This window comes from Anomaloglossus baeobatrachus, unplaced genomic scaffold (assembly GCF_048569485.1).
Source record: "Anomaloglossus baeobatrachus isolate aAnoBae1 unplaced genomic scaffold, aAnoBae1.hap1 Scaffold_165, whole genome shotgun sequence".
Lineage (NCBI taxonomy): Eukaryota > Metazoa > Chordata > Amphibia > Anura > Aromobatidae > Anomaloglossus > Anomaloglossus baeobatrachus.
Window position 1 is genome coordinate 45381 of NW_027441935.1, and position 24330 is coordinate 69710.

Below are 24330 nucleotides of genomic sequence, written 5' to 3' on the forward strand. Positions count from 1 at the left end.
CGGTGTCACACGTAGCGATTTGTGCTGCCACAGGAACAACGAACATCCTACATCCTGCAACAGCAACTATAATCGGGATTAGAACGACTCGTCAACGATTAGGTGAGTAATTTTGATCGTGTAATGGTCGTTCGTGCGTTTCACACGCAACAACGTCGCTAACGTGGCCGGATGTGCGTCACGAATTCCGTGACCTCAACGGCATCTCGTTAGCGATGTCGTTGCGTGTGAAGTCCGCTTTAGTCTTTGCCTAGTCGATAACACCTGCTTACATCCTTTAATCTACTCCCTCACCTTCCGCCAAAGGTAGGGGTTAATTGGTATAATATGTTACATCAAAAAACTGCATTGTTATATTTTGAACTGTTTACATAGGACATATTAGCTGAAATTCAAATCACAATGATTATAATACATTACATGAAAAAAACATTGCCATATATGGAAGCACACAGTGATGTCACACAGGTGAGTGATGTCACACAGGTGAGTGATGTCACAATGGAGTGCAGCCTATTAACATTCCGTACTTTCTCACTGGATCAGACTTGGTATTTGTTTGTCTCCTGACAGCACGTACTTAGATCTTTTGCTTGTGGATTAGCGATTTACTTGTGTATTACTTGTGAATTAGCAGTTTACTTGTGGATTATTTGTGAATTAGCAGTTTACCTGCGGATTACTTGTGAATTTGCAGATTATTTCTGCATTTTTTTAACATCATTGACTGTAGAATCTTCTATATTTGGAGGTAAGTCTAATTTGGGCTGTTTTGTATAAAACTAGAAGTTTTTATCCTATTACTATTTTATCATGTATTCTAATGTATGGGAAGCCGCCATTGCCCCTAGAGATGAGTAACTCGTCCTGCACAAATCCTGGCACAATACAACAGATAAATCGTTTTCATGAATTTTGCTTCTTAATTACAATTCATGACACAAATCCGGTCCTCAATGATCCGATATTAAAGTAGAAATCCAGGGTAGCAAATATCAATGTCAGGTTTAGGGGAGAATTAGACACCATTTTATTTTATTTTCTGTAAGATCCGGCCCGCTGGGTCTGCTTTTCATTAATTTTTGGTCAGAATGTTCATTTTTACCGTCCATGTATCATCAAATTTTCTCAAATGGAAAAAAAAAAATTAATGAAGGTTTCCGAAGCTTCTTCAGGTGTCCAGTCAGCGAAACACTGACAGCACCCAGATGTGAGGAGGATGGCGGCACGTGTGGTCACTGAGCCATTCTCTGAATGGGTGAGCTTTGTCCATGAAACAGACCAGAATAAGACACGTCTTTGTGTGTTTTCTGCCAACCATCAGTAATTATAAAAAACTAGAAGGTGGCCCGATTCTACGCATCGGGTATTCTAGAATTTACGTATTGTGTAGTTCATGTATGATTTTTGTTATATATATATATATATATATATATATATAGATGTTGTTGTGTGTAGTTACCAAGTGTTTGTGTAGGGCGCTGTACATGTTCTGGGTGTTGTCTGGGTGTGGCGGGGGGTGAGAGCGGTGTTGTATGTGTGTTGCGTGTGTTGCGTTGTTTGTGGAGCGCTGTGTCTGTAGCGTTGTGTGTGTGTGTGTTGCGCGGTTTGTGTGGGTGTGGTGTGTTTTGGGGGGAGGTATGTTTTGTGCAATGTGTGTGTTGTGCGGTATGTGCGTATATTTATGTATGCCACGGTGTTTGTGTGTTGGGTGTTGTGTGTGTGCGGCGTTGTCTGTGTGTGGGGGTGTCTGTGTATGGCGGTGTTTGTGGTTCCCAGTGTGTGTGTGTGGTGTGTTGGGGGGAGGTGTGCACCTCCCATCGTGCTCCATCCCCCATGCTGCGCACCCCCCATCGTGCCCCATGCTGCGCACCCCCCATCATGCTCCATCCCCCATGCTGCCCACCCCCCATCGTGCTCCATCCCCTATGCTGCGCATTCCCCATCGTGCTCCATCCCCGATGCTGCGCACCCCCCATCATGCACCATCCCCCATGCTGCGCACTCCCCATCGTGCTCCATCCCCCATGCTGCCCACCCCCCATCATGCTCCATCCCCCATGCTGCGCACTCCCCATCGTGCTCCATCCTCCATGCTGCGCACTCCCCATCGTGCTCCATCCCCCATGCTGCGCACCCCCCATCGTGCTACATCCCCCATGCTGCGCACCCCATCGTGCTCCATCCCCCATGCTATAATAGTTCTCCTATTATACTCAGAGAGGAGTATAATAGGAGGAATATAATAGGAGGAGTAGTCCTGGGGGGAGAGGAGTATAATGCCGGCTCCTTGCACATGTGTACCGGGAGCCGGTGTACACTGGTAACTATGATACACATCGGGTAACTAAGGGACCTTAGTTACCCGATGTGTATAATGGTTACCATCGTTCACCGCTCCGTCAAGATCCCAGCATCGCAAGGTTATGTCTGGCGCTGCTGGGATCGTGACGGAGCCGGTGTACACTGGTAACTATGATACACATCGGGTAACTAAGGGACCTTAGTTACCCGATGTGTATAATGGTTACCAGCGTTCACCGGCTCCGTCACGATCCCAGCAGCGCAAGGTTATGTCTGGCGATGCGTGCGGAGGGCCGGAGCGAGTGTCCAATCCATGCGAAGGGCGGGGCCAGGCCGAGGCGAGAGACCAATCCGTGGGGGGGGCGGAACCGAGGCGAGGCGAGCTGCCAATCCGTGCGGGGGGCGGGGCCATGGCGAGCCCAGTGGCCAATCAGCTTTGTGTCACCGTAAGAACACAATTTTGGAGCAAGACAGACAGACAGACAGAATAAGGCAATTATATATATAGATAGGAGTCACTGTATTTAGCTGAGTAATATCATATGTATGGCATAAGTGATGAGCAGATGACATCCCTCACTAATGGCTGCTGGAGGGGGGGCACACAGCGGTATTCATACAGCAGCTTCACCATAAGTTTAATGTGCGTCCAACTAAAGTGGAGGTGGAGAATTTGCAAAAAGTGCATCCAGCTATTCATAGGGGGGACAGGGGGGACACTAATGAGCAAAGGTATATCCAGCTATTTACAGGGGGGACACTAATGGGCAACATGTAAATCCAGCTTTTTACAAGGGGTGGGGATAATGAGCAAAGGTATATCCAGCTATTTTATATATGTATGTGAACCCTCTGCAAATGTACCACACTCTGAAATTAAAGAGGCGCCATGTATTATGGCAATATGTGCAACATTAAAACACTTGGCACCATGTAAGGCACATGTCTCCATGTATTGTGGCTCCATGCAATATGTCTCCATGTATTACGTCTCCATATATTACAGTGCCTACAAGTAGTATTCAACCCCCTGCAGATTTAGCAGGTTTACACATTCGGAATTAACTTGGCATTGTGACATTTGGACTGTAGATCAGCCTGGAAGTGTGAAATGCACTGCAGCAAAAAAGAATGTTATTTCTTTTATTTTTTTTTTTTTTTTTAAATTGTGAAAAGTTTATTCAGAGGGTCACTTATTATTCAACCCCTCAAACCACAAGAATTCTGTTTGGTTCCCCTAAAGTATTAAGAAGTATTTCAGGCACAAAGAACAATGAGCTTCACATGTTTGGATTATCTATTTTTCCAGCCTTTTCTGACTAATTAAGACCCTCCCCAAACTTGTGAACAGCACTCATACTTGGTCAACATGGGAAAGACAAAGGAGCATTCCAAGGCCATCAGAGACAAGATCGTGGAGGGTCACAAGGCTGGCAAGGGGTACAAAACCCTTTCCAAGGAGTTGGGCCTACCTGTCTCCGCTGTTGGGAGCATCATCCGGAAGTGGAAGGCTTATGGAACTACTGTTAGCCTTCCACGGCCTGGACAGCCTTTGAAAGTTTCCACCCGTGCCGAGGCCAGGCTTGTCCGAAGAGTCAAGGCTAACCCAAGGACAACAAGGAAGGAGCTCCGGGAAGATCTCATGGCAGTGGGGACATTGGTTTCAGTCAATACCATAAGTAACGTACTCCACCGCAATGGTCTCCGTTCCAGACGAGCCCGTAAGGTACCTTTACTTTCAAAGCGTCATGTCAAGGCTCGTCTACAGTTAGTTTGCTCATGATCATTTGGAGGACTCTGAGACAAACTGGTTCAAGGTTCTCTGGTCTGATGAGACCAAGATCGAGATCTTTGGTGCCAACCACACACGTGACTTTTGGAGACTGGATGGCACTGTATACGACCCCAAGAATACCATCCCTACAGTCAAGCATGGTGGTGGCAGCATCATGCTGTGGGGCTGTTTCTCAGCCAAGGGGCCTGGCCATCTTGTCCGCATCCGTGGGAAGATGGATAGCACGGCCTACCTGGAGATTTTGGCCAAGAACCTCCGCACCTCCATCATGGATCTTAAGATGGGTCGTCATTTCATCTTCCAACAAGACAACGACCCAAAGCACACAGCCAAGAAAACCAAGGCCTGGTTCCAGAGGGAAAAAATCAAGGTGTTACAGTGGCCTAGTCAGTCTCCTGACCTTAACCTAATTGAAAACTTGTGGAAGGAGCTCAAGATTTAAGTCCACATGAGACACCCAGAGAACCTAGATAACTTGGAGAAGATCTGCATGGAGGAGTGGGCCAAGATAACTCCAGAGACCTGTGCCGGCCTGATCAGGTCTTATAAAAGACGATTATCAGCTGAAATTGCAAACAAGGGTTATTCCACAAAATATTAAACCTAGGGGTTGAATAATAATTGACCCACACTTTTAACTTCAAAATGTATTAAAATTTAACTGAGCAACATAACTTGTTGGTTTGTAAGATTTATGCATCTGTTAATAAATCCTGCTTTTGTTTGAAGTTTGCAGGCTCTAACTTATTTGCATCTTATCAAACCTGCTAAATCTGCAGGGGGTTGAATACTACTTGTAGGCACTGTATGTCTCCATGTAATATGGTTCCATGTATTATGGCTCCATGTATTACGGCTCCATGTATTATGGCTCCATGTATTACGGCTCCATGTATTATGGCTCTATGTATTATGGCTCCATGTATTATGGCTCCATGTATTACGGCTCCATGTATTACGGCTCCATGTATTATGGATCTATGTATTATGGCTCCATGTATTATGGTTCCAAGTATTATGCCTCCATGTATTATGGCTCCATGTATTACGGCTCCATGTATTATGGCACCCAAGAATTATGGCTCCATATATTATGGCTCCATGTATTACGGCTCCATGTATTACGGCTCCATGTATTACGGCTCCATGTATTATGGCTCTATGTATTGCTCCAAGTATTATGACTCCATGTATTACGGCTCCATGTATTACGGCTCCATGTATTATGGCACCCAAGTATTATGGCTCCATGTATTACGGCTCCATGTATTACGGCTCCAAGTATTATGGCTCCATGTTTTATGGCTCCAAGTATTATGTCTCCATGTATTATGGCTCCAAGGATTATGGCTCCATGTATTGGCTCCAAGTATTATGTCTCCAAGTATTATGACTCCATGTATTATGGCTCCAAGTATTAGGACTCCATGTATTATGGCTCCAAGTATTATGGCTCCAAGTATTATGACTCCAAGTATTATGGCTTTATGGCTCCATGTATTATGGCTCCATGTATTATGGCTCCATGTATTATGGCTCCATGTATAATATCTCCATGTATTATGGCATTAATATTTTTTTTGTCTTTTTCAGATTTAATCCTGATTTTTCCTGGTTGAGGATCACCTCCCAGAGGGGAAGTCAGTGGACGCCCTGCACCAGCTGAGAAGAGACCTCCAGCGTGTACGGGATCGGAGCAGAACACCAGACATCTTTCCAGTGAGTAGAATGGCCGAGGCGCGGGGCTCCTGGGTCCTTTTCTTCCTTCCATCTAACGACTATCAATATCATATTATATTATAGGTTGGAATAAACACTCCACTGTGTGACCGGTGTCACAGTTCTGTTTGTATTGGAGCATTCACCAGCATTCACTATTAGTGTGAGTATTCTGAGTGTAATATAATAACACGTCCTGTATAAAAATACAAGAATAAAATCTGACTGATCCATCGTTCATTATAACATTATTAATCTATTACAGAGCTGAAATCGTGACCAGAAGAAGATCCTTTCTGTTACTGAGATACGAGCTAAATCCTCTAGTATTACTATTGAGAACAGATTACTGGGATCAACTAGAAGAGTAAAGTAGGAAAAGGGTAACTAGACTTTTATGTGACATTTAGGAATAAGTTGTACTGTGTGTATGATGTGAGGAGCGGCGCTATTTCTGCCCATTACATGGTATTTTGCGTCATTTTCCAGTTTTCTCCCTACAGGCACTATGTGTAATTTGCCGTTGGCTTTCATCCAGTGTCTCCCATACAATAAGTATTTTCAGCTCTTTCCTTAGTCAGCACAGAGGCATGGAGGAGATTATACAGCAGTACTGAGCATTGTAGCTGTGACTGCAGCTCTGGTATAAGCGAATACACCTGCTAGAAACCTGCAGGACCATGTTTCTGTGCTTACTCCGGGCCGCGCTCCTCCTCTCACTCCTAACTTGTGATATCTCTGTGCTGAGCAGTTTATTCAGAGGTAATGAGGTCAGGAGACAAAGGCTCCATGTATTACTGCTCCAAGTATTATGGCTCCAAATATTATGGCTCCATGTACTAAGGCTCCAGGTAATATGGCTCTCTGTATTATGGCTCCAAGTATTATTGCTTCATGTATTATGGCTCTAAGTATTATGGCTCTATGTATTATGGCTCCATGAATCATGGCGCCAAGTATTATGGCTCCATGTATAATGGCTCCAAGTATTAAGGCTCCAAGCATTATGGCTCCAAGCATTATGGCTCCAAGCATTATGGCTCCAAGTATTATGGCTCCAAGTACTATAGCTCTATGTATTATGGCTCCAAGTATTATGGCTCCATGTATTATGTATCTCTGTATTATGGCTCCAAGTATTATGGCTCCATCCATGTATTAAGGCGCCATGTATTATGGCTCCATGTATTATGGCTCCATGTATTATGGCTCCATGTATTACGGCTGCATGTATTATGGCTCCAAGGATTATGGCTCCAAGTATTATGACTCCATGTATTACGGCTTCTAGTATTATGGCTCCAAGTATTATGGCTCCATATATTAAGGCACCATGTATTATGGCGCCATGTATTACGGCTCCATGTATTATGGCTCCAAGTATTATGGCTCCATGTATTAAGGCGCCATGTATTATGGCGCCATGTATTACGGCTCCATGTATTATGGCTCCAAGTATTATGGCTCTATGTACTAAGGCTCCATGTAGTATGGCACCATGTAGTATGGCACCATGTATTATGGCTCCATGTATTAAGGCGCCATGTATTAAGGCGCCATGTATTACGGCTCCATGTATTATGGCTCCAAGTATTATGGCTCTATGTACTAAGGCTCCATGTAGTATGGCACTATGTATTATGGCTCCATGTATTAAGACGCCATGTATTAAGGCTCCAAGTAATATGGCTCTCTGTGATATGGCTCCATGCATTATGGCTCCATGTATTATGGCTCTAAGTATTATGGCTCCATGTATTATGGCTCCAAGCATTATGGCTCCAAGTATTATGGCTCCAAGTATTATGGCTCTATGTACTAAGGCTCCATGTAGTATGGCACTATGTATTATGGCTCCATGTATTAAGGCGCCATGTATTAAGGCTCCAAGTAATATGGCTCTCTGTATTATGGCTCCATGCATTATGGCTCCATGTATTATGGCTCTAAGTATTATGGCTCCATGTATTATGGCTCCAAGCATTATGGCTCCAAGTATTATGGCTCCAAGTATTATGGCTCCAAGTATTATGGCTCCATGTACTAAGGCTCTATTTAATATGGCACCATGTACTATGGCTCCATGTATTATGTCTCCATGTATTAAGGCGCCATGTATTATGGCTCTAAGTATTATGGCTCTATATATTAAGGCTCTACGTATTATGGCTCCATGTATTATGGCTCCAAGTATTATAGCCCCAAATATTATGGCTCCATGTATTAAGGCTCGATTTAGTATAGCACCATGTACTATGGCTCCATGTATTATGTCTCCATGTATTAAGACGCCATGTATTATGGCACCATGTATTATGGCTCCATGTATTCTTGCTCCATGTACTATGGCTCCAAGTAATATGGCTCTATGTACTAAGGCTCCATGTAGTATGGCACTATGTATTATGGCTCCATGTATTAAGGCGCCATGTATTAAGGCTCCAAGTAATATGGCTCTCTGTATTATGGCTCCATGCATTATGGCTCCATGTATTATGGCTCCATGTATTACGGCTGCATGTATTATGGCTCCAAGGATTATGGCTCCAAGTATTATGACTCCATGTATTACGGCTTCTAGTATTATGGCTCCAAGTATTATGGCTCCATATATTAAGGCACCATGTATTATGGCGCCATGTATTACGGCTCCATGTATTATGGCTCCAAGTATTATGGCTCCATGTATTAAGGCGCCATGTATTATGGCGCCATGTATTACGGCTCCATGTATTATGGCTCCAAGTATTATGGCTCTATGTACTAAGGCTCCATGTAGTATGGCACCATGTAGTATGGCACCATGTATTATGGCTCCATGTATTAAGGCGCCATGTATTAAGGCGCCATGTATTACGGCTCCATGTATTATGGCTCCAAGTATTATGGCTCTATGTACTAAGGCTCCATGTAGTATGGCACTATGTATTATGGCTCCATGTATTAAGACGCCATGTATTAAGGCTCCAAGTAATATGGCTCTCTGTGATATGGCTCCATGCATTATGGCTCCATGTATTATGGCTCTAAGTATTATGGCTCCATGTATTATGGCTCCAAGCATTATGGCTCCAAGTATTATGGCTCCAAGTATTATGGCTCTATGTACTAAGGCTCCATGTAGTATGGCACTATGTATTATGGCTCCATGTATTAAGGCGCCATGTATTAAGGCTCCAAGTAATATGGCTCTCTGTATTATGGCTCCATGCATTATGGCTCCATGTATTATGGCTCTAAGTATTATGGCTCCATGTATTATGGCTCCAAGCATTATGGCTCCAAGTATTATGGCTCCAAGTATTATGGCTCCAAGTATTATGGCTCCATGTACTAAGGCTCTATTTAATATGGCACCATGTACTATGGCTCCATGTATTATGTCTCCATGTATTAAGGCGCCATGTATTATGGCTCTAAGTATTATGGCTCTATATATTAAGGCTCTACGTATTATGGCTCCATGTATTATGGCTCCAAGTATTATAGCCCCAAATATTATGGCTCCATGTATTAAGGCTCGATTTAGTATAGCACCATGTACTATGGCTCCATGTATTATGTCTCCATGTATTAAGACGCCATGTATTATGGCACCATGTATTATGGCTCCATGTATTCTTGCTCCATGTACTATGGCTCCAAGTAATATGGCTCTATGTATTATGGCTCCATGTATTATGGCTCCATGTATTATGGCTCCATGTATTATGGCTCCATGTATTATGGCCCCATGTATTATGGCTCCATGTATTATTGCTCCATGTATTATGGCTCCAAGTAATATGGTTCCATGTATTATGGCTCCAAGTATTATGGCTCCATGTATTATGGCTCCAAGTATTATGGCTGCATGTATTACGGCTCCAAGGATTATAGCTCCAAAGATTATGGCTCCAAGTATTGTGGCTCCATGTATTATGGCTCCAAGTATTATGGCGCCATGTATTGCGGCTTCTAGTATTATGGTTCCAAGTATTATGGCTCCATGTATTATGGCTCCATGTATTATGGCTCCATGTATTACGGCTTCTAGTATTATGGTTCCAAGTATTATGGCTCCATGTATTATGGCCCCATGTATTATGGCTCCATGTATTATGGCTCCATGTATTATGGCTCTAAGTATTATGGCTCTATATATTATGGCTCTAAGTAATATGGCTCTATGTATTATGTCTCCATGTATTACGGCTTCTAGTATTATGGTTCCAAGTATTATGGCCCCATGTATTATGGCTTCATGTATTATGGCTCCATGTATTATGGCTCCAAGTATTATGGCTCCATGTATTATGTCTCCATGTATTATGGCTCCATGTATTATAGCTCCATGTATTATGGCTCCATGTATTATGGCTCCATGTATTAAGGCTCCATGTATTATGGCTCCATGTATTATGGCTCCATGAATTATGGCTCCAAGTATTTTGGCACCATATATTATGCATCTATGTATTATGGCTCAATGTATTATGGCATTCATTTTTTTTGTCTTTTTCAGATTTAATCCTGATTTTTCCTGGTTGAGGATCACCTCCCAGAGGGGAAGTCAGTGGACGCCCTGGACCAGCTGAGAAGAGACCTCCAGCGTGTACGGGATCGGAGCAGAACACCAGACATCTTTCCAGTGAGTAGAATGGCCGAGGCGCGGGCTCCTGGGTCCTTTTCTTCCTTCCATCTAACGACTATCAATATCATATTATATTATAGGTTGGAATAAACACTCCACTGTGTGACCGGTGTCACAGTTCTGTTTGTACTGGAGCGTTCACCAGCTATTAGTGTAAGTATTCTGAGTGTAATATAATAACATGTCCTGTATAAAAATACAAGAATAAAATCTGACTCATCCATCGTTCATTATAACATTATTAATCTATTACAGAGCTGAAATCGTGACCAGAAGAAGATCCTTTCTGTTACTGAGATACGAGCTAAATCCTCTAGTATTACTATTGAGAACAGATTACTGGGATCAACTAGAAGAGTAAAGTAGGAAAAAGGTAACTAGACTTTTATGTGACATTTAGGAATAAGTTGTACTGTGTGTATGATGTGAGGAGCGGCGCTATTTCTGCCCATTACATGGTATTTTGCGTCATTTTCCAGTTTTCTCCCTACAGGCACTATGTGTAATTTGCCGTTGGCTTTGATCCAGTGTCTCCCATACAATAAGTATTTTCAGCTTTCCTTAGGCAGCACAGAGGCATGGAGGAGATTATACAGCAGTACTGAGCATTGTAGCTGTGACTGCAGCTCTGGTATAAGCGAATACACCTGCTAGAAACCTGTAGGACCATGTTTCTGTGCTTACTCCGGGCCACGCTCCTCCTCTTACTCCTAACTTGTGATATCTTTGTGCTGAGCAGTTTATTCAGAGGTAATGAGGTCAGGAGACAAAGGCTCCATGTATTACTGCTCCAAGTATTATGGCTCCAAGTATTATGGCTCCATGTACTAAGGCTCCATGTATTATGGCACAATATATTGTGGCTCCATATATTATGGCTCCAAGTATTATAGCCCCACGTATTAAGGCTCTATGTATTATGGCTCTATTTATTATGGTTCTATGTATTATGGCTCCAAGTATTATGGCTCCAAGTATTATGGCTCCAAGTATTATGGCTCCATGTGTTATGGCTCCATGTGTTATGGATCCATGTGTTATGGATCCATGTGTTATGGATCCATGTATTAAGGCACCATGTATTATGGCTCCAAGTATTATGGATCCATGTATTAAGGCACCATGTATTATGGCTCCAAGTATTATGGCTCCATGTATTATGGCTCCATGTATTATGGCTCCATGTATTATGGCTCCAAGTATTATGGCTCCATGTATTATGGCTCCATGTATTATGGCTGCAAGTATTATGGCTGCAAGTATTATGGCTGCAAGTATTATGGCTCCAAGTATTATGGCTCCAAGTATTATGGCTCCAAGTATTATGGCTCCAAGTATTATGGCTCTATGTATTACGGCTCCAAGTATTACGGCTCCATGTATTACGGCTCCATGTAATATGGTTCCATGTATTATGGTTCCAAATATTATGGCTCCAAGTATTATGGCTCCACGTATTATGGCTCTATGTATTATGGCTCTATGTATTATGGCTCCAAGTATTATGGCTCCACGTATTATGGCTCCACGTATTAAGGCTCCATGTAGAATGGCACCATGTATTATGGCTCCAAGTATTATGGCACCATATATTATGCATCTATGTATTATGGCTCCATGCATTATGGCATTAATTTTTTTTGTCTTTTTCAGATTTCATCCTGATTTTTCCTGGTTGATGATCACCTCCAAGAGGGGAAGTCAGTGGACGCCCTGCACCAGCTGAGAAGAGACCTCCAGCGTGTACGGGATCGGAGCAGAACACCAGACATCTTTCCAGTGAGTAGAATGGCCGAGGCGCGGGGCTCCTGGGTCCTTTTCTTCCTTCCATCTAACGACTATCAATATCATATTATATTATAGGTTGGAATAAACACTCCACTGTGTGACCGGTGTCACAGTTCTGTTTGTATTGGAGCGTTCACCAGCTATTAGTGTAAGTATTCTGAGTGTAATATAATAACATGTCCTGTATAAAAATACAAGAATAAAATCTGACTCATCCATCGTTCATTATAACATTATTAATCTATTACAGAGCTGAAATCGTGACCAGAAGAAGATCCTTTCTGTTACTGAGATACGAGCTAAATCCTCTAGTATTACTATTGAGAACAGATTACTGGGATCAACTAGAAGAGTAAAGTAGGAAAAAGGTAACTAGACTTTTATGTGACATTTAGGAATAAGTTGTACTGTGTGTATGATGTGAGGAGCGGCGCTATTTCTGCCCATTACATGGTATTTTGCGTCATTTTCCAGTTTTCTCCCTACAGGCACTATGTGTAATTTGCCGTTGGCTTTGATCCAGTGTCTCCCATACAATAAGTATTTTCAGCTTTCCTTAGGCAGCACAGAGGCATGGAGGAGATTATACAGCAGTACTGAGCATTGTAGCTGTGACTGCAGCTCTGGTATAAGCGAATACACCTGCTAGAAACCTGTAGGACCATGTTTCTGTGCTTACTCCGGGCCACGCTCCTCCTCTTACTCCTAACTTGTGATATCTTTGTGCTGAGCAGTTTATTCAGAGGTAATGAGGTCAGGAGACAAAGGCTCCATGTATTACTGCTCCAAGTATTATGGCTCCAAGTATTATGGCTCCATGTACTAAGGCTCCATGTATTATGGCACAATATATTGTGGCTCCATATATTATGGCTCCAAGTATTATAGCCCCACGTATTAAGGCTCTATGTATTATGGCTCTATTTATTATGGTTCTATGTATTATGGCTCCAAGTATTATGGCTCCAAGTATTATGGCTCCAAGTATTATGGCTCCATGTGTTATGGCTCCATGTGTTATGGATCCATGTGTTATGGATCCATGTGTTATGGATCCATGTATTAAGGCACCATGTATTATGGCTCCAAGTATTATGGATCCATGTATTAAGGCACCATGTATTATGGCTGCAAGTATTATGGCTGCAAGTATTATGGCTGCAAGTATTATGGCTGCAAGTATTATGGCTCCATGTATTATGGCTCCAAGTATTATGGCTCCAAGTATTATGGCTGCAAGTATTATGGCTGCAAGTATTATGGCTCCAAGTATTATGGCTCCAAGTATTATGGCTCCAAGTATTATGGCTCTATGTATTACGGCTCCAAGTATTACGGCTCCATGTATTACGGCTCCATGTAATATGGTTCCATGTATTATGGTTCCATGTATTATGGTTCCAAATATTATGGCTCCAAGTATTATGGCTCCACGTATTATGGCTCTATGTATTATGGCTCTATGTATTATGGCTCCAAGTATTATGGCTCCAAGTATTATGGCTCCACGTATTATGGCTCCACGTATTAAGGCTCCATGTAGAATGGCACCATGTATTATGGCTCCAAGTATTATGGCACCATATATTATGCATCTATGTATTATGGCTCCATGCATTATGGCATTAATTTTTTTTGTCTTTTTCAGATTTCATCCTGATTTTTCCTGGTTGATGATCACCTCCAAGAGGGGAAGTCAGTGGACGCCCTGCACCAGCTGAGAAGAGACCTTCAGCGCGTACGGGATCGGAGCGGAACACCAGACATCTTTCCAGTGAGTAGAATGGCCGAGGCGCGGGGCTCCTGGGTCCTTTTCTTCCTTCCATCTAACGACTATCAATATCATATTATATTATAGGTTGGAATAAACACTCCACTGTGTGACCGGTGTCACAGTTCTGTTTGTATTGGAGCATTCACCAGCTATTAGTGTAAGTATTCTGAGTGTAATATAATAACACGTCCTGTATAAAAATACAAGAATAATATCTGACTGATCCATCGTTCATTATAACATTATTAATCTACTAGAAGGTGGCCCGATTCTACGCATCGGGTATTCTAGAATTTACGTATTGTGTAGTTCATGTATGATTTTTGTTATATATATATAATGTTGTTGTGTGTAGTTACCAAGTGTTTGTGTAGGGGCTGTACATGTTCTGGGTGTTGTCTGGGTGTGACGGGGGGTGAGAGCGGTGTTGTATGTGTGTTGCGTGTGTTGCGTTGTTTGTGGAGCGCTGTGTGTCTGTAGCGTTGTGTGTGTGTTGTGCGGTTTGTGTGTGTGTGGTGTGTTTTGGGGGGAGGTATGTTTTGTGCAATGTGTGTGTTGTGCGGTATGTGCGTATATTTGTGTGTGCCGCGGTGTTTGTGTGTTGGTTGTTGTGTGTGTGCAGCGTTGTCTGTGTGTGTGGGTGTCTGTGTAGGGCAGTTGTTTGTGGTTCCCAGTGTGTGTGTGTGTGTGTGGTGTGTGGTGTGTTGTGCAGTGCGCGCTCGTGCGTGCGTGTGTGTGTGTGTGTGTGTGTTGGGGGGAGGTGCGCACTCCCAAACGTGCTCCATCCCCCATGCAGCGCACTCCCCATCGTGCTCCATCCCCTATGCTGCGCACCCCCCATCGTGCTCCATCCCCTATGCTGCGCACCCCCCATCGTGCTCCATCTCCCATGCTGCGCACTCCCAAACGTGCTCCATCCGCCATGCTGCGCACTCCCAAACGTGCTCCATCCGCCATGCTGCGCACTCCCAAACGTGCTCCATCCGCCATACTCCGCACTCCCCATCGTGCTCCATCCCCCATGCAGCGCACTCCCTATCGTGCTCCATCCCCTATGCTGCACACCCCCCATCGTGCTCCATCTCCCATGCTGCGCACTCCCAAACGTGCTCCACCCGCCATGCTGCGCACTCCCAAACGTGCTCCATCCCCCATGCTGTGAACTCCCCATCGTGCTCCATCCCCGATGCTGCGCACCCCCCCCATCATGCTCCATCCCCGATGCTGCGCACCCCCCCATCGTGCTCCATCCCCCATGCTGCACCAGCATCAGCCTCTCTGCCCCCAGCATCAGCTTCTCTGCCCCCAGCATCAGCTTCTCTGCCCCCAGCATCAGCCTCTCTCCTCCCAGCATCAGCCTCTCTCCTCCCAGCATCAGCCTCTCTCATCCTAGCATCAGCCTCTCTCCTCCCAGCATCAGCCTCTCTCTTCCCAGCCTTCCCCAGCATCAGCCTCTCTCCTCCCAGCCTCCCTCCTCCCACCCTCCCCCAGCATCAGCCTCCCTCTACCAGCCTCCCCCAGCATCAGCCTCTCTTCTCTCAGCCTCAGCCTACCTCTCCCAGCCTCCCTCAGCATCAGCCTCCCTCTCCCAGCCTCCCCAAGCATCAGCCTCCACCAGCCTCCCCCAGCATCAGCCTCCGCCAGCATCAGCCTCTCTCCTTCCATCCTCCTCCAGCATCAGCCTCCCTCTCCCAGCCTTCCCCAGGATCAGCCTCTCTCCTCCCAGCCTTCCCCAGCATCAGCTTTCCCCTCCCAGCCTCCCTCAGCATCAGCCTTCCCCAGCATCAGCCTCTCTCCTCCCAGCCTCAGCCTCTCTCCTTCCAGCCTCCCCCAGCATCAGCCTCTCTCCTTCCAGCCTCCCTCAGCATCAGCCTCCCTTTCCCAGCCTTCCCCAGGATCAGCCTCTCTCCTCCCAGCCTCCTTCCTCCCAGCCTCCCCCTCCCAGCCTCCCTCAGCATCAGCCTTCCGCTCCCAGTCTCCCCCAGCATCAGCCTCCCCAAGCATCAGCCTCCACCAGCATCAGCCTCTCTCCTTCCAGCCTCCCCCATGATCAGCCTCTTTGCTCCCAGCCTCCTCCAGCACGCCGTGCTCCTCTGCCGACACTCACACACCCGATCGCATCCACTCACACACACCCGATCGCATCCACTCACACACACCCGATCGCATACACTCACACACACCCGATCGCATACACTCACACACACAGACACTGACGATATCGCACATACGCGCTCACAGTCACAACATCCGGGAGATATCACATGCTTCTGGCCATGTGATCCTCCGGCAGGTCCTGGAAGCTCACAGCACAGTATCGAGGCCGAGAAGCAAGCGATATCGCCGGATGCTGTGAGTGTGTGGATGCGATGTGTGTGTGAGGTGTGTGTGAGGTGTTTGTGAGAGTGAGTGCGATCTGATGTGAGTGATGATCTGATGATGCGTGTGTGTGTGCTGTTATGTTTGTGCGTGTGGAAGTCCCGCCGCTGCAGGACCTTGATTTACTGGTAACTATGCAAGCATGGTTACCAGCGCAACACGTCCCCCGCTCGCACGGGAGCCCACACCAGCATACGGCGGCGTACGCTGATGTGGGCTCCCGTTGGTGAGGGGGGAAAGGGGGGGGAGTACAGTACTCACCTGGGATCCGTGGCTCCGTGACCGTGTCAGTTTGGGCAATGCGGGGGGGGGGGGGGGCGAGAGCTAACGTCTATTGCGTGAGGGGGCGGGGCGTGGCGTGGGCGAGTTGCCAATGCCTGCAGGGTGCCGGGGCGAGAGGCCAATCTGTGGAGGGGGCAGAGCCTGGGCGAGCGGCTGGCCAATCCGTGTGGGGGCGCAGCCGGGGCGAGAGGCCAATCCGTGTGGGGGGGCGGGGCCATGGCGAACCCAGCGGCCAATCAGCTTTGTGTCACCGTAAGGACATGTCACGGTGACACAATGTCACCGTGACACAATTTTGGAGCATGACAGACAGACAGACAGAATAAGGCAATTATATATATAGATTACAGAGCTGAAATCGTGACCAGAAGATCCTTTCTGTTACTGAAATACGAGCTAAATCCTCTAGTATTACTATTGAGAACAGATTACTGGGATCAACTAGAAGAGTAAAGTAGGAAAAGGGTAACTAGACTTTTATGTGACACTTAGGAATAAGTTGTACTGTGTGTATGATGTGAGGAGCGGCGCTATTTCTGCCCATTACATGGTATTTTGCGTCATTTTCCAGTTTTCTAACTACAGGCACTATGTGTAATTTGCCATTGGCTTTGATCTAGTGTCTCCCATACAATAAGTATTTTCAGCTCTTTCCTTAGCCAGCACAGAGGCATGGAGGAGATTATACAGCAGTACTGAGCATTGTAGCTGTGACTGCAGCTCTGGTATAAGCGAATACACCTGCTAGGAACCTGCCGGACCATGTTTCTGTGCTTATTCCGGGCTGCGCTCCTCCTCTCACTCCCAACTTGTGATATCTCTGTGCTGAGCAGTTTATTCAGAGGTAATGAGGTCAGGAGACAAAGGAAGGGAAGAATCGACTCCTGAGGATACAATGACGTTGATTTCTCTGATAAGATATATAGGGTGCTTTACACGCTGCGACATCGCTAACGATATATCGTCGGGGTCACGTCTTTAGTGGCGCTCATCCGGCGCCGTTAGCGACATCGCAGCGTGTGACACCAAGGAGCGACGATCAACGAGCGCAAAAACATGGAAAATCGTTGCTAGTTGACACGTCGCTCCTTTTCAAAATATTGTTGCTGCTGCAGGTACGATGTTGGTCGTCATTCCTGCGGCAGCACACATCGCTACGTGTGACACCGCAGGAACGACGAACATATCCTTACCTCCGTCCACCGGCAATGAGGAAGAAAGAAGGTGGGCGGCATGTTCCGGCCGCTCATCCCCGCCCCTCCTCTGCTATTGGACAGCTGCAGTGTTACGTCGCTGTGACGCCGCACGAATCGCCCCCTTAGAAAGGAGGTGGATCGCTGGGCAGAGAGACGTCGCAGGGAAGGTAAATCCGTGTGACGGTTGTTAGCGATGTTGTGCGCCACAGGCGGCGATTTGACCGGGACGCACAACCGACGGGGGCGGGTACGCTCGCTAGCGATATCGGTACCGATATCGCAGCGTGTAAAGTACCCTTAAGACAAAGCTACTTATAGTCACTTATACTATTGATTTATGCCCTTTGTTGGAGGTAGAGGTCTCATGTAGTGAATACTTTCTCTAAATTCTGCTGTTTCAGGTTGTCCTCCTGCTTTATCAGCTCAATCCTGTCATACGACTTATTGTGACTATTACCAGGAACAGATCAGGTTAGAGGAGTTTTATTTTACTAAATCTCTTACTTTTGGCCTATAACTAATACATGAATGTCTGGATTTAGGAGTCCAGGTTGATTATTAATTTTTTGGGGTGGAGAGGGGGCTGATTCAGACTTTTGTTTTGGGTCTTGAAAGTTATCTCCATCTTCAGGAATGTTGTACATTGACGGGCAATGGCATAAAAAGGCTAAACCACCTCAGGACTTACCTTACCCGGGACGGTGACACCCCCAGTGCCCATGGGTAACATATGTAAAAATAAAAGCGCCATCTGTTTTCCACAGTTGAAGATAACAGCAGATTCTCTGTATCTGAGCCATGGACACCCTTTTTTTCCTTGTGTTACCCATGGGCACCGGTGAGACCACCCTGTAGGGTCCGGTGCCGTCAGTCCTGGAACATCTGAGAGTTCCTTAGGCCATTACACATCAGTATAAAAAATTACTGAAATTTGAGGACTGTAATTCTGTAATTTGAAATATAATTTTATTTTTTTGCATTTATCTTCTATTACTTATAATTTACCTGATGTTTCCTCTAATATCATTTTGAATTTTTTGGCAGATTACGTCTGATTATTTATGATGAATCATTGCATCATGGTATCCAGCGATCGCTGTAAACATTGCAGCATGGGATCCAGCAATCGCTGTAAAAAGCTGTTGGCCTCGCTGGACCTGCTCAGTGTCCCTCTTCTGGAGGACAGTATTCCAGGCATTGTCTCATCATTTGAGCTTGGAGTAATAAAGACAATGACCAGCGATCTAATCAAACATCTGCGTGATCTGGATGGACAGGATTTGATGAATGCCCTCCTGTTCTTGTCAACTGTAAGCTCTGTCGGAGTGGAGACTGCCAGCTTTCTGACTAGTGAACTTATCGATCAGACCTACCGCCACATGCGGAGAGCGGAAAGTAAGAGACAACCCGGAATAACTGGCGCAGCTATGACGCTCCTGGCTAATATTGCAATTTATAGCGGTGAAGAAGTCATGGAGCGTTTGGAAAAGGATGAAGAGCATCCACCAAGCAGCTCGTTCAAGGTATTGGACCTGATTTCCACCAAATCCAGCAGAGACTGGAAAGAGAGAAGCTATGATTTTTTCTATCACCTTCTGCACCCCATGTATGGGTTCAGAAACTACCAGGATGACTTTGTTCTCTTCCATGACACAGACACTACGCAGGCTGCGATGTGTCATTATATTACTTGTGTCTTAACTGATGAGGAAAGGAGGAAACTCATCCCTTACCTGCGTATACCAATGAGATATTCATTCAGAACAAGCAGAATCACCAGTGTCATGTTCGTCTCGGAGCTCCTACACCATCCTAACCTGGAGAAGAATGTGGCAAAAAATTTAATCTCATTAATGGCTTTAAAAACTTACAGCTCGGATGAGCTTGAGGTCTGCCATGTTACAGAAGCTATTGGTAATGCTTGTAAAGGTGCCCCTACCGAGGTGCATCAACTGAAAGACTTCATATTTGACTGCCTGCGCAGGAAATTATATGGTTGTAAGAATCCAAAAGATATCATCAACATCTTACAAGTCCTGTCAAAATTAGTCACCTTGCTGAAAAGATCAAAACTTGGTAATACTTTTGGGGAGATTGTCAATCTTTGTACTTGCTATCTAAACCACTCGAACCCTCTGGTCCAGGTATACGCCGCTTCACTATTTGCTGATCTCGCCAAGAACTGTAACCAGAGCAAGAAAGACTTCAGCCAACACATCAGGAGTTACCTAGCAGCCTTACTGATAATGTTACACAGCAAAAACCAGCAGGTTAAGGCAGCCAGTATTGCAGCCTTGTTGCATTGTCTTCCTTACGTCGGATGTAAAAATGTAGAAGAGCTGTTAAATAGAGGAAAATACTGCAAGATATATGAACAACTTGGGCAAAAAGAACCGGTTTATCTGGTGAAGATGATATTCACTTTTTTTAAATTACTGTTTATGGTTCATGATTTGGACGCTCTCCTGGAGCACCTCACTATGATAAGAGACGCTTTACCCTATGAAGAACTCTATCCGACGGCATTATGTCATGTGTTTAAAGAGTTGAGGGCCCTCACTAAATTGCATCAACGGTATCCTCCGAAATTGAAGGAGGCAATTAACCGTGCCATAGACATCCTGGCTAAGAAGTGGAAAAGCATTGGAACTGTTAAAGTGGTTAAAAAAGGTACCTACATAAAAACCGAAGAATAGAATCAATATTTCACGAGTAGTGTTGAGCGGGGTTTGAGCAGCGCTCTCTCTCTCACCTAAATTCATAGAACTGCAATAAAGATTAATAAACAAAACTCCTACTCTATTTTGTTTTTTGCTGTTAGTAACTGGCGGTACATTTTTCGCATTTCTAAACACTTCCCATACTGGAGCTGAGCGAATACATTCAAATGGAATTCTACTGGAGTTCGCCAAAAATTTACATTCACCAAAATGCAGACTTTTTATATTTCACTTCCACACGTATTAAGCAAAATGTCCATCAAAATTCTAAAATAAAAATCTTTATACTCACTTTATCGCTCACATCTCCAGCTCCTCCACTCCTCACAATCACTCTTCCAGTCCTCGTCACATCTTCAGATCAGCAACTCTTGCAATTAATTCCTCGGGAATCTTCAGTGCATAAATTCTAGATTTTGGCATATACCATGACGTCATGACACACACTTGCGAATAACCTTCCAAGGACTCATTAGACCACGAAGTCCTGGCCCAACATGAGAGACCAAATGAATTCAACACAAATGGTGGCAATCTGAAGATGCAACGAGGAGCAGATGGGTGACGGTAAGGAGGTAGTGGCCGGAGAGGTGAGCGGTGAGGCAACTGTAAGGGGGTGTAAGGCTCTGCCGCCCAAGACCTGCAAATCCCGTGCCTGTAAATGTACTGTTTAATGTTGATATAATACTGTAGATACGGTTTATGATATATTCTGTGTGCGGCCACTAGATGGCCACATGGGATAAGCTACTTCCCTTGGTGCTCTCAGGCTAGGGAGAGCTAATGGCTGGGAGGAGCTTAGTTAGTAAAAAACCTAGGAATACATGAAATGACAGGAGAGTCCCAGAGAGCAGTGTAGAGAGACCCACACCTGTGAGGAGAAGCCCCCAGGAGAGGTGATTCTGACCCTCTGGGTCGTATCCCGGCACCAGACACGTGGGACCCTGGTGAGAGGTGGGCTGACCGAACCACGTCCCAAAAGGGTAAAGTCCGGATGGCTTGGATGGTGGCTGCCCCTGGCATATACCAAACGAACCCCCTCTCCAGGCTAAAGGTCAGTGGGCTCCGCAGGAGGCGTAGATCCTGATAAACTGGGACAATAGAGTGCCATCCCCAGGGACCCTTGTCACGGCTTATAGCTATCCCTGTGGGTGGGAGACGGACACCCGTGCGGCAATATGAATCTGTCCAAAAGTATGAAGATGAGGGAGGGGATGAGGGGCTCTAGGAACAGAGTACCAGGGAAGTGGCTTGGCGGTAAATTGAGAGTAACTCCGGTTGCTAATGGCGACCACAGTGAAGAACTGGAGTAGAAATCCAGAGGACTGTGTAATTTGACGTGTCTACCCGCTGTAACAGAAATAAGATGTGCATGCCACTGGTGAGATGTAACAATCAAAAAGACTGCTGGAACATCATTGCAAATGTGAACAGGGTGCTAGCTAAAAAATACACAATCTATATAAAGTGAAATCTGCACACCAAATTCAGAGAAATATGAATAAGCATAACTGCTCTATAATACATAAAGAAATGAAAAACACAATTAGCCTTATGAAAAATTTGAAAAATTGTAAAATATGACTTTGCATGACTGCTAAGGATTATTTGAAAAAAAGAGATATTTTGCTAATATATTGATCAAGTCATTACTGCCCGATGACCACTCCATGGTAATCTCATAAAGGTAACATTTGGTTAGGGACCCGATAAATAAGAGATTACCGTGAATTGGTTATTGGGCAGTAATGATTTGATCAATACATTAGCCTAACTGCTCTATCTAATATATAAAGCTGAATGTGTGTGTGTGTGTGTGTGTGTATGTCCGGGATTGGCATCTGCACCGTCGCAGCTACAGCCACAAAATTTTGCACACTCACACTTCTGGACCCCGAGAGCGTGATAGGCTATGTTTTGAGGGGAAATTTTAACCCCGCGCTTTACAGTTATTCACCAAACAACCTGTCTCCATTAAAGCGAATGGAGCTGGGAGATACAGTGCAGCCAGAACATAAGAAGAATGCGCAGCCACGCCCTTAAATGGAATGTTGGCGTGTCACAATGCAGCCAGTGAAACAGACAGACACAGACAGGGTAAGAGACAGACAAAAAGAGACAGACACAGAAAAAGAGACAGACTGACAGGGAAAGAGACAGACAGGGAAAGAGAGAGACAGGTTAAGAGACAGACACAGACAGGTAAAGAGACAGACACAGGGAAAGAGACAGACAGGGAAAGAGAGGGAAAGAGACAGACAGGGAAAGTGACAGAGATAAACAGACAGGGAAAGAGATAGACAGACAGGGAAAGAGATTGAGACAGACGGAGAAAGAGACAGAGACAGTCAGAGACAGACAGACAAAGAGACAGACAGACAAAGAGATAGAGAGAAAGACAGAGAGATATAGACAGAGAATGGGAGAGAAACAGAGAGACAGTTACTATCCCAGGCGTTAATACATTCTATTTATTATACATTCTATCCCGGGAATGTTAATACATTCTATTTTGTTAACAGCAGTTATTAACCCGGGCAAAGCCGGGTAGTACAGCTAGACCAAGAGATATATACAGAGGGGGAGACAGACATTATAATTACATTTAAATCTATTTGTTTTGTGGTTTTTGTGTGCAGAATACATTTGTGTTAATACATTCTATTTTGTTAACAGCAGTTATTAACCAGGGCGAAGCCGGGTAGTATAGCTAGTAATACATAAAGAAATGAAAAACACAATTAGCCATATGAAGAATTGAAAAATATGACATTGCATGACTGCTAAGGATTATTTGAAAAAAAGACATATTTTGCTAATGTATTGATCAAATCATTACTGCCTGATGACCACTTCATGGTAATCTCTTATTTATCGGGTCCCTAACCAAATGTTACCTCTATGAGATTACCATGAAGTGGTTATCGGGCAGTAATGAGTTGATCAATATATTAGCAAAATATCTCTTTTTTTCAAATGATCCTTAGCAGTCATGCAATGTCATATTTTTCATGTTTTCCAATTTTTCATATCGCTAATTGTGTTTTAATTTCTTTATGTATTATAGAGCAGTTATGCTTATTCATATTTCTCTTAATTTGGTGTGCAGCTTTCACTTTATATAGCTGGTGAGATATAAGACCGTTTATGACTATGTTCAGTAAAGAGAAAGTTTTGGTTCAGAAGAATCTCGTCTGTGTGTGGTGTTTGAGGACACTGGCGCCTGCTGCAGTCGGCAGCTGCGAGACGGCCCCGAAGAAGCCAAAACCAGTCCTGGCCTTCGGCCTGGAAGTGAGTGTCTTGCACCACAAGTCCCAGCAACCCTTCCCGTGGAATGGAATGGAAAGTGCTGATCCAGGGCTGCGCGGCGGCCATACAGCAGTACCCGCTGCGACCACCACCGCAACCCACCGTCCCTTCTACACAAGTATAGGAATTTTCTTTATTTTTTACCTATCAGATCCCAGAGCATAATAAGGGACATTAAATTTGCTGATAATTCTTTCAAATTGTGCCTGATGCGCTCATCTCTACCTTATACATATATTTTGGTGATAGACAACTACAGGTCATGATCCAGCACTGTCTTGATTAATCTGCCTGTTCCAGGTCCTGGATATTGATGACATATTAATTCAGGTCATCGATTTCAGATTAGTGGGGTCCGACATCAGAGACCTCCAGTGGTCAGATGTTAGTAGGTCCCTGATAGCAGAATTCATTCAGTGTATGGAGCTGGA

At 44.8% G+C, this 24330-nt stretch overlaps 1 protein-coding gene and 1 long non-coding RNA gene across 2 annotated transcripts; both read left to right on the forward strand.

Annotated features, from left to right (window-relative positions):
- Positions 1-563: 563 nt before the first annotated feature.
- Positions 564-10434, forward strand: LOC142260692 (uncharacterized). Its single transcript, XR_012728683.1, has 5 exons — positions 564-751; positions 5693-5818; positions 5903-5981; positions 6084-6201; positions 10323-10434. It is a non-coding gene; the product is annotated as an uncharacterized LOC142260692 (long non-coding RNA).
- Positions 10435-10544: 110 nt separating this feature from the next.
- Positions 10545-20636, forward strand: LOC142260690 (uncharacterized). The gene is made up of 9 exons (XM_075332055.1): positions 10545-10604; positions 10707-10824; positions 12105-12230; positions 12315-12387; positions 12490-12607; positions 13888-14013; positions 14098-14170; positions 18272-18341; positions 18915-20636. The coding sequence occupies exon 9, from the start codon at positions 18932-18934 to the stop codon at positions 20564-20566; it is 1635 nt and encodes a 544-aa protein (XP_075188170.1). The 5' UTR covers positions 10545-10604; positions 10707-10824; positions 12105-12230; positions 12315-12387; positions 12490-12607; positions 13888-14013; positions 14098-14170; positions 18272-18341; positions 18915-18931; the 3' UTR covers positions 20567-20636.
- The last annotated feature ends 3694 nt before the right edge of the window (positions 20637-24330 follow it).

What these genes read in the sequence shown, in the direction of transcription:
- LOC142260690 (XM_075332055.1), top strand. Translation starts at nt 18,932, where the DNA reads ATGATGAATCATTGCATCATGGTATCCAGCGATCGCTGTAAACATTGC.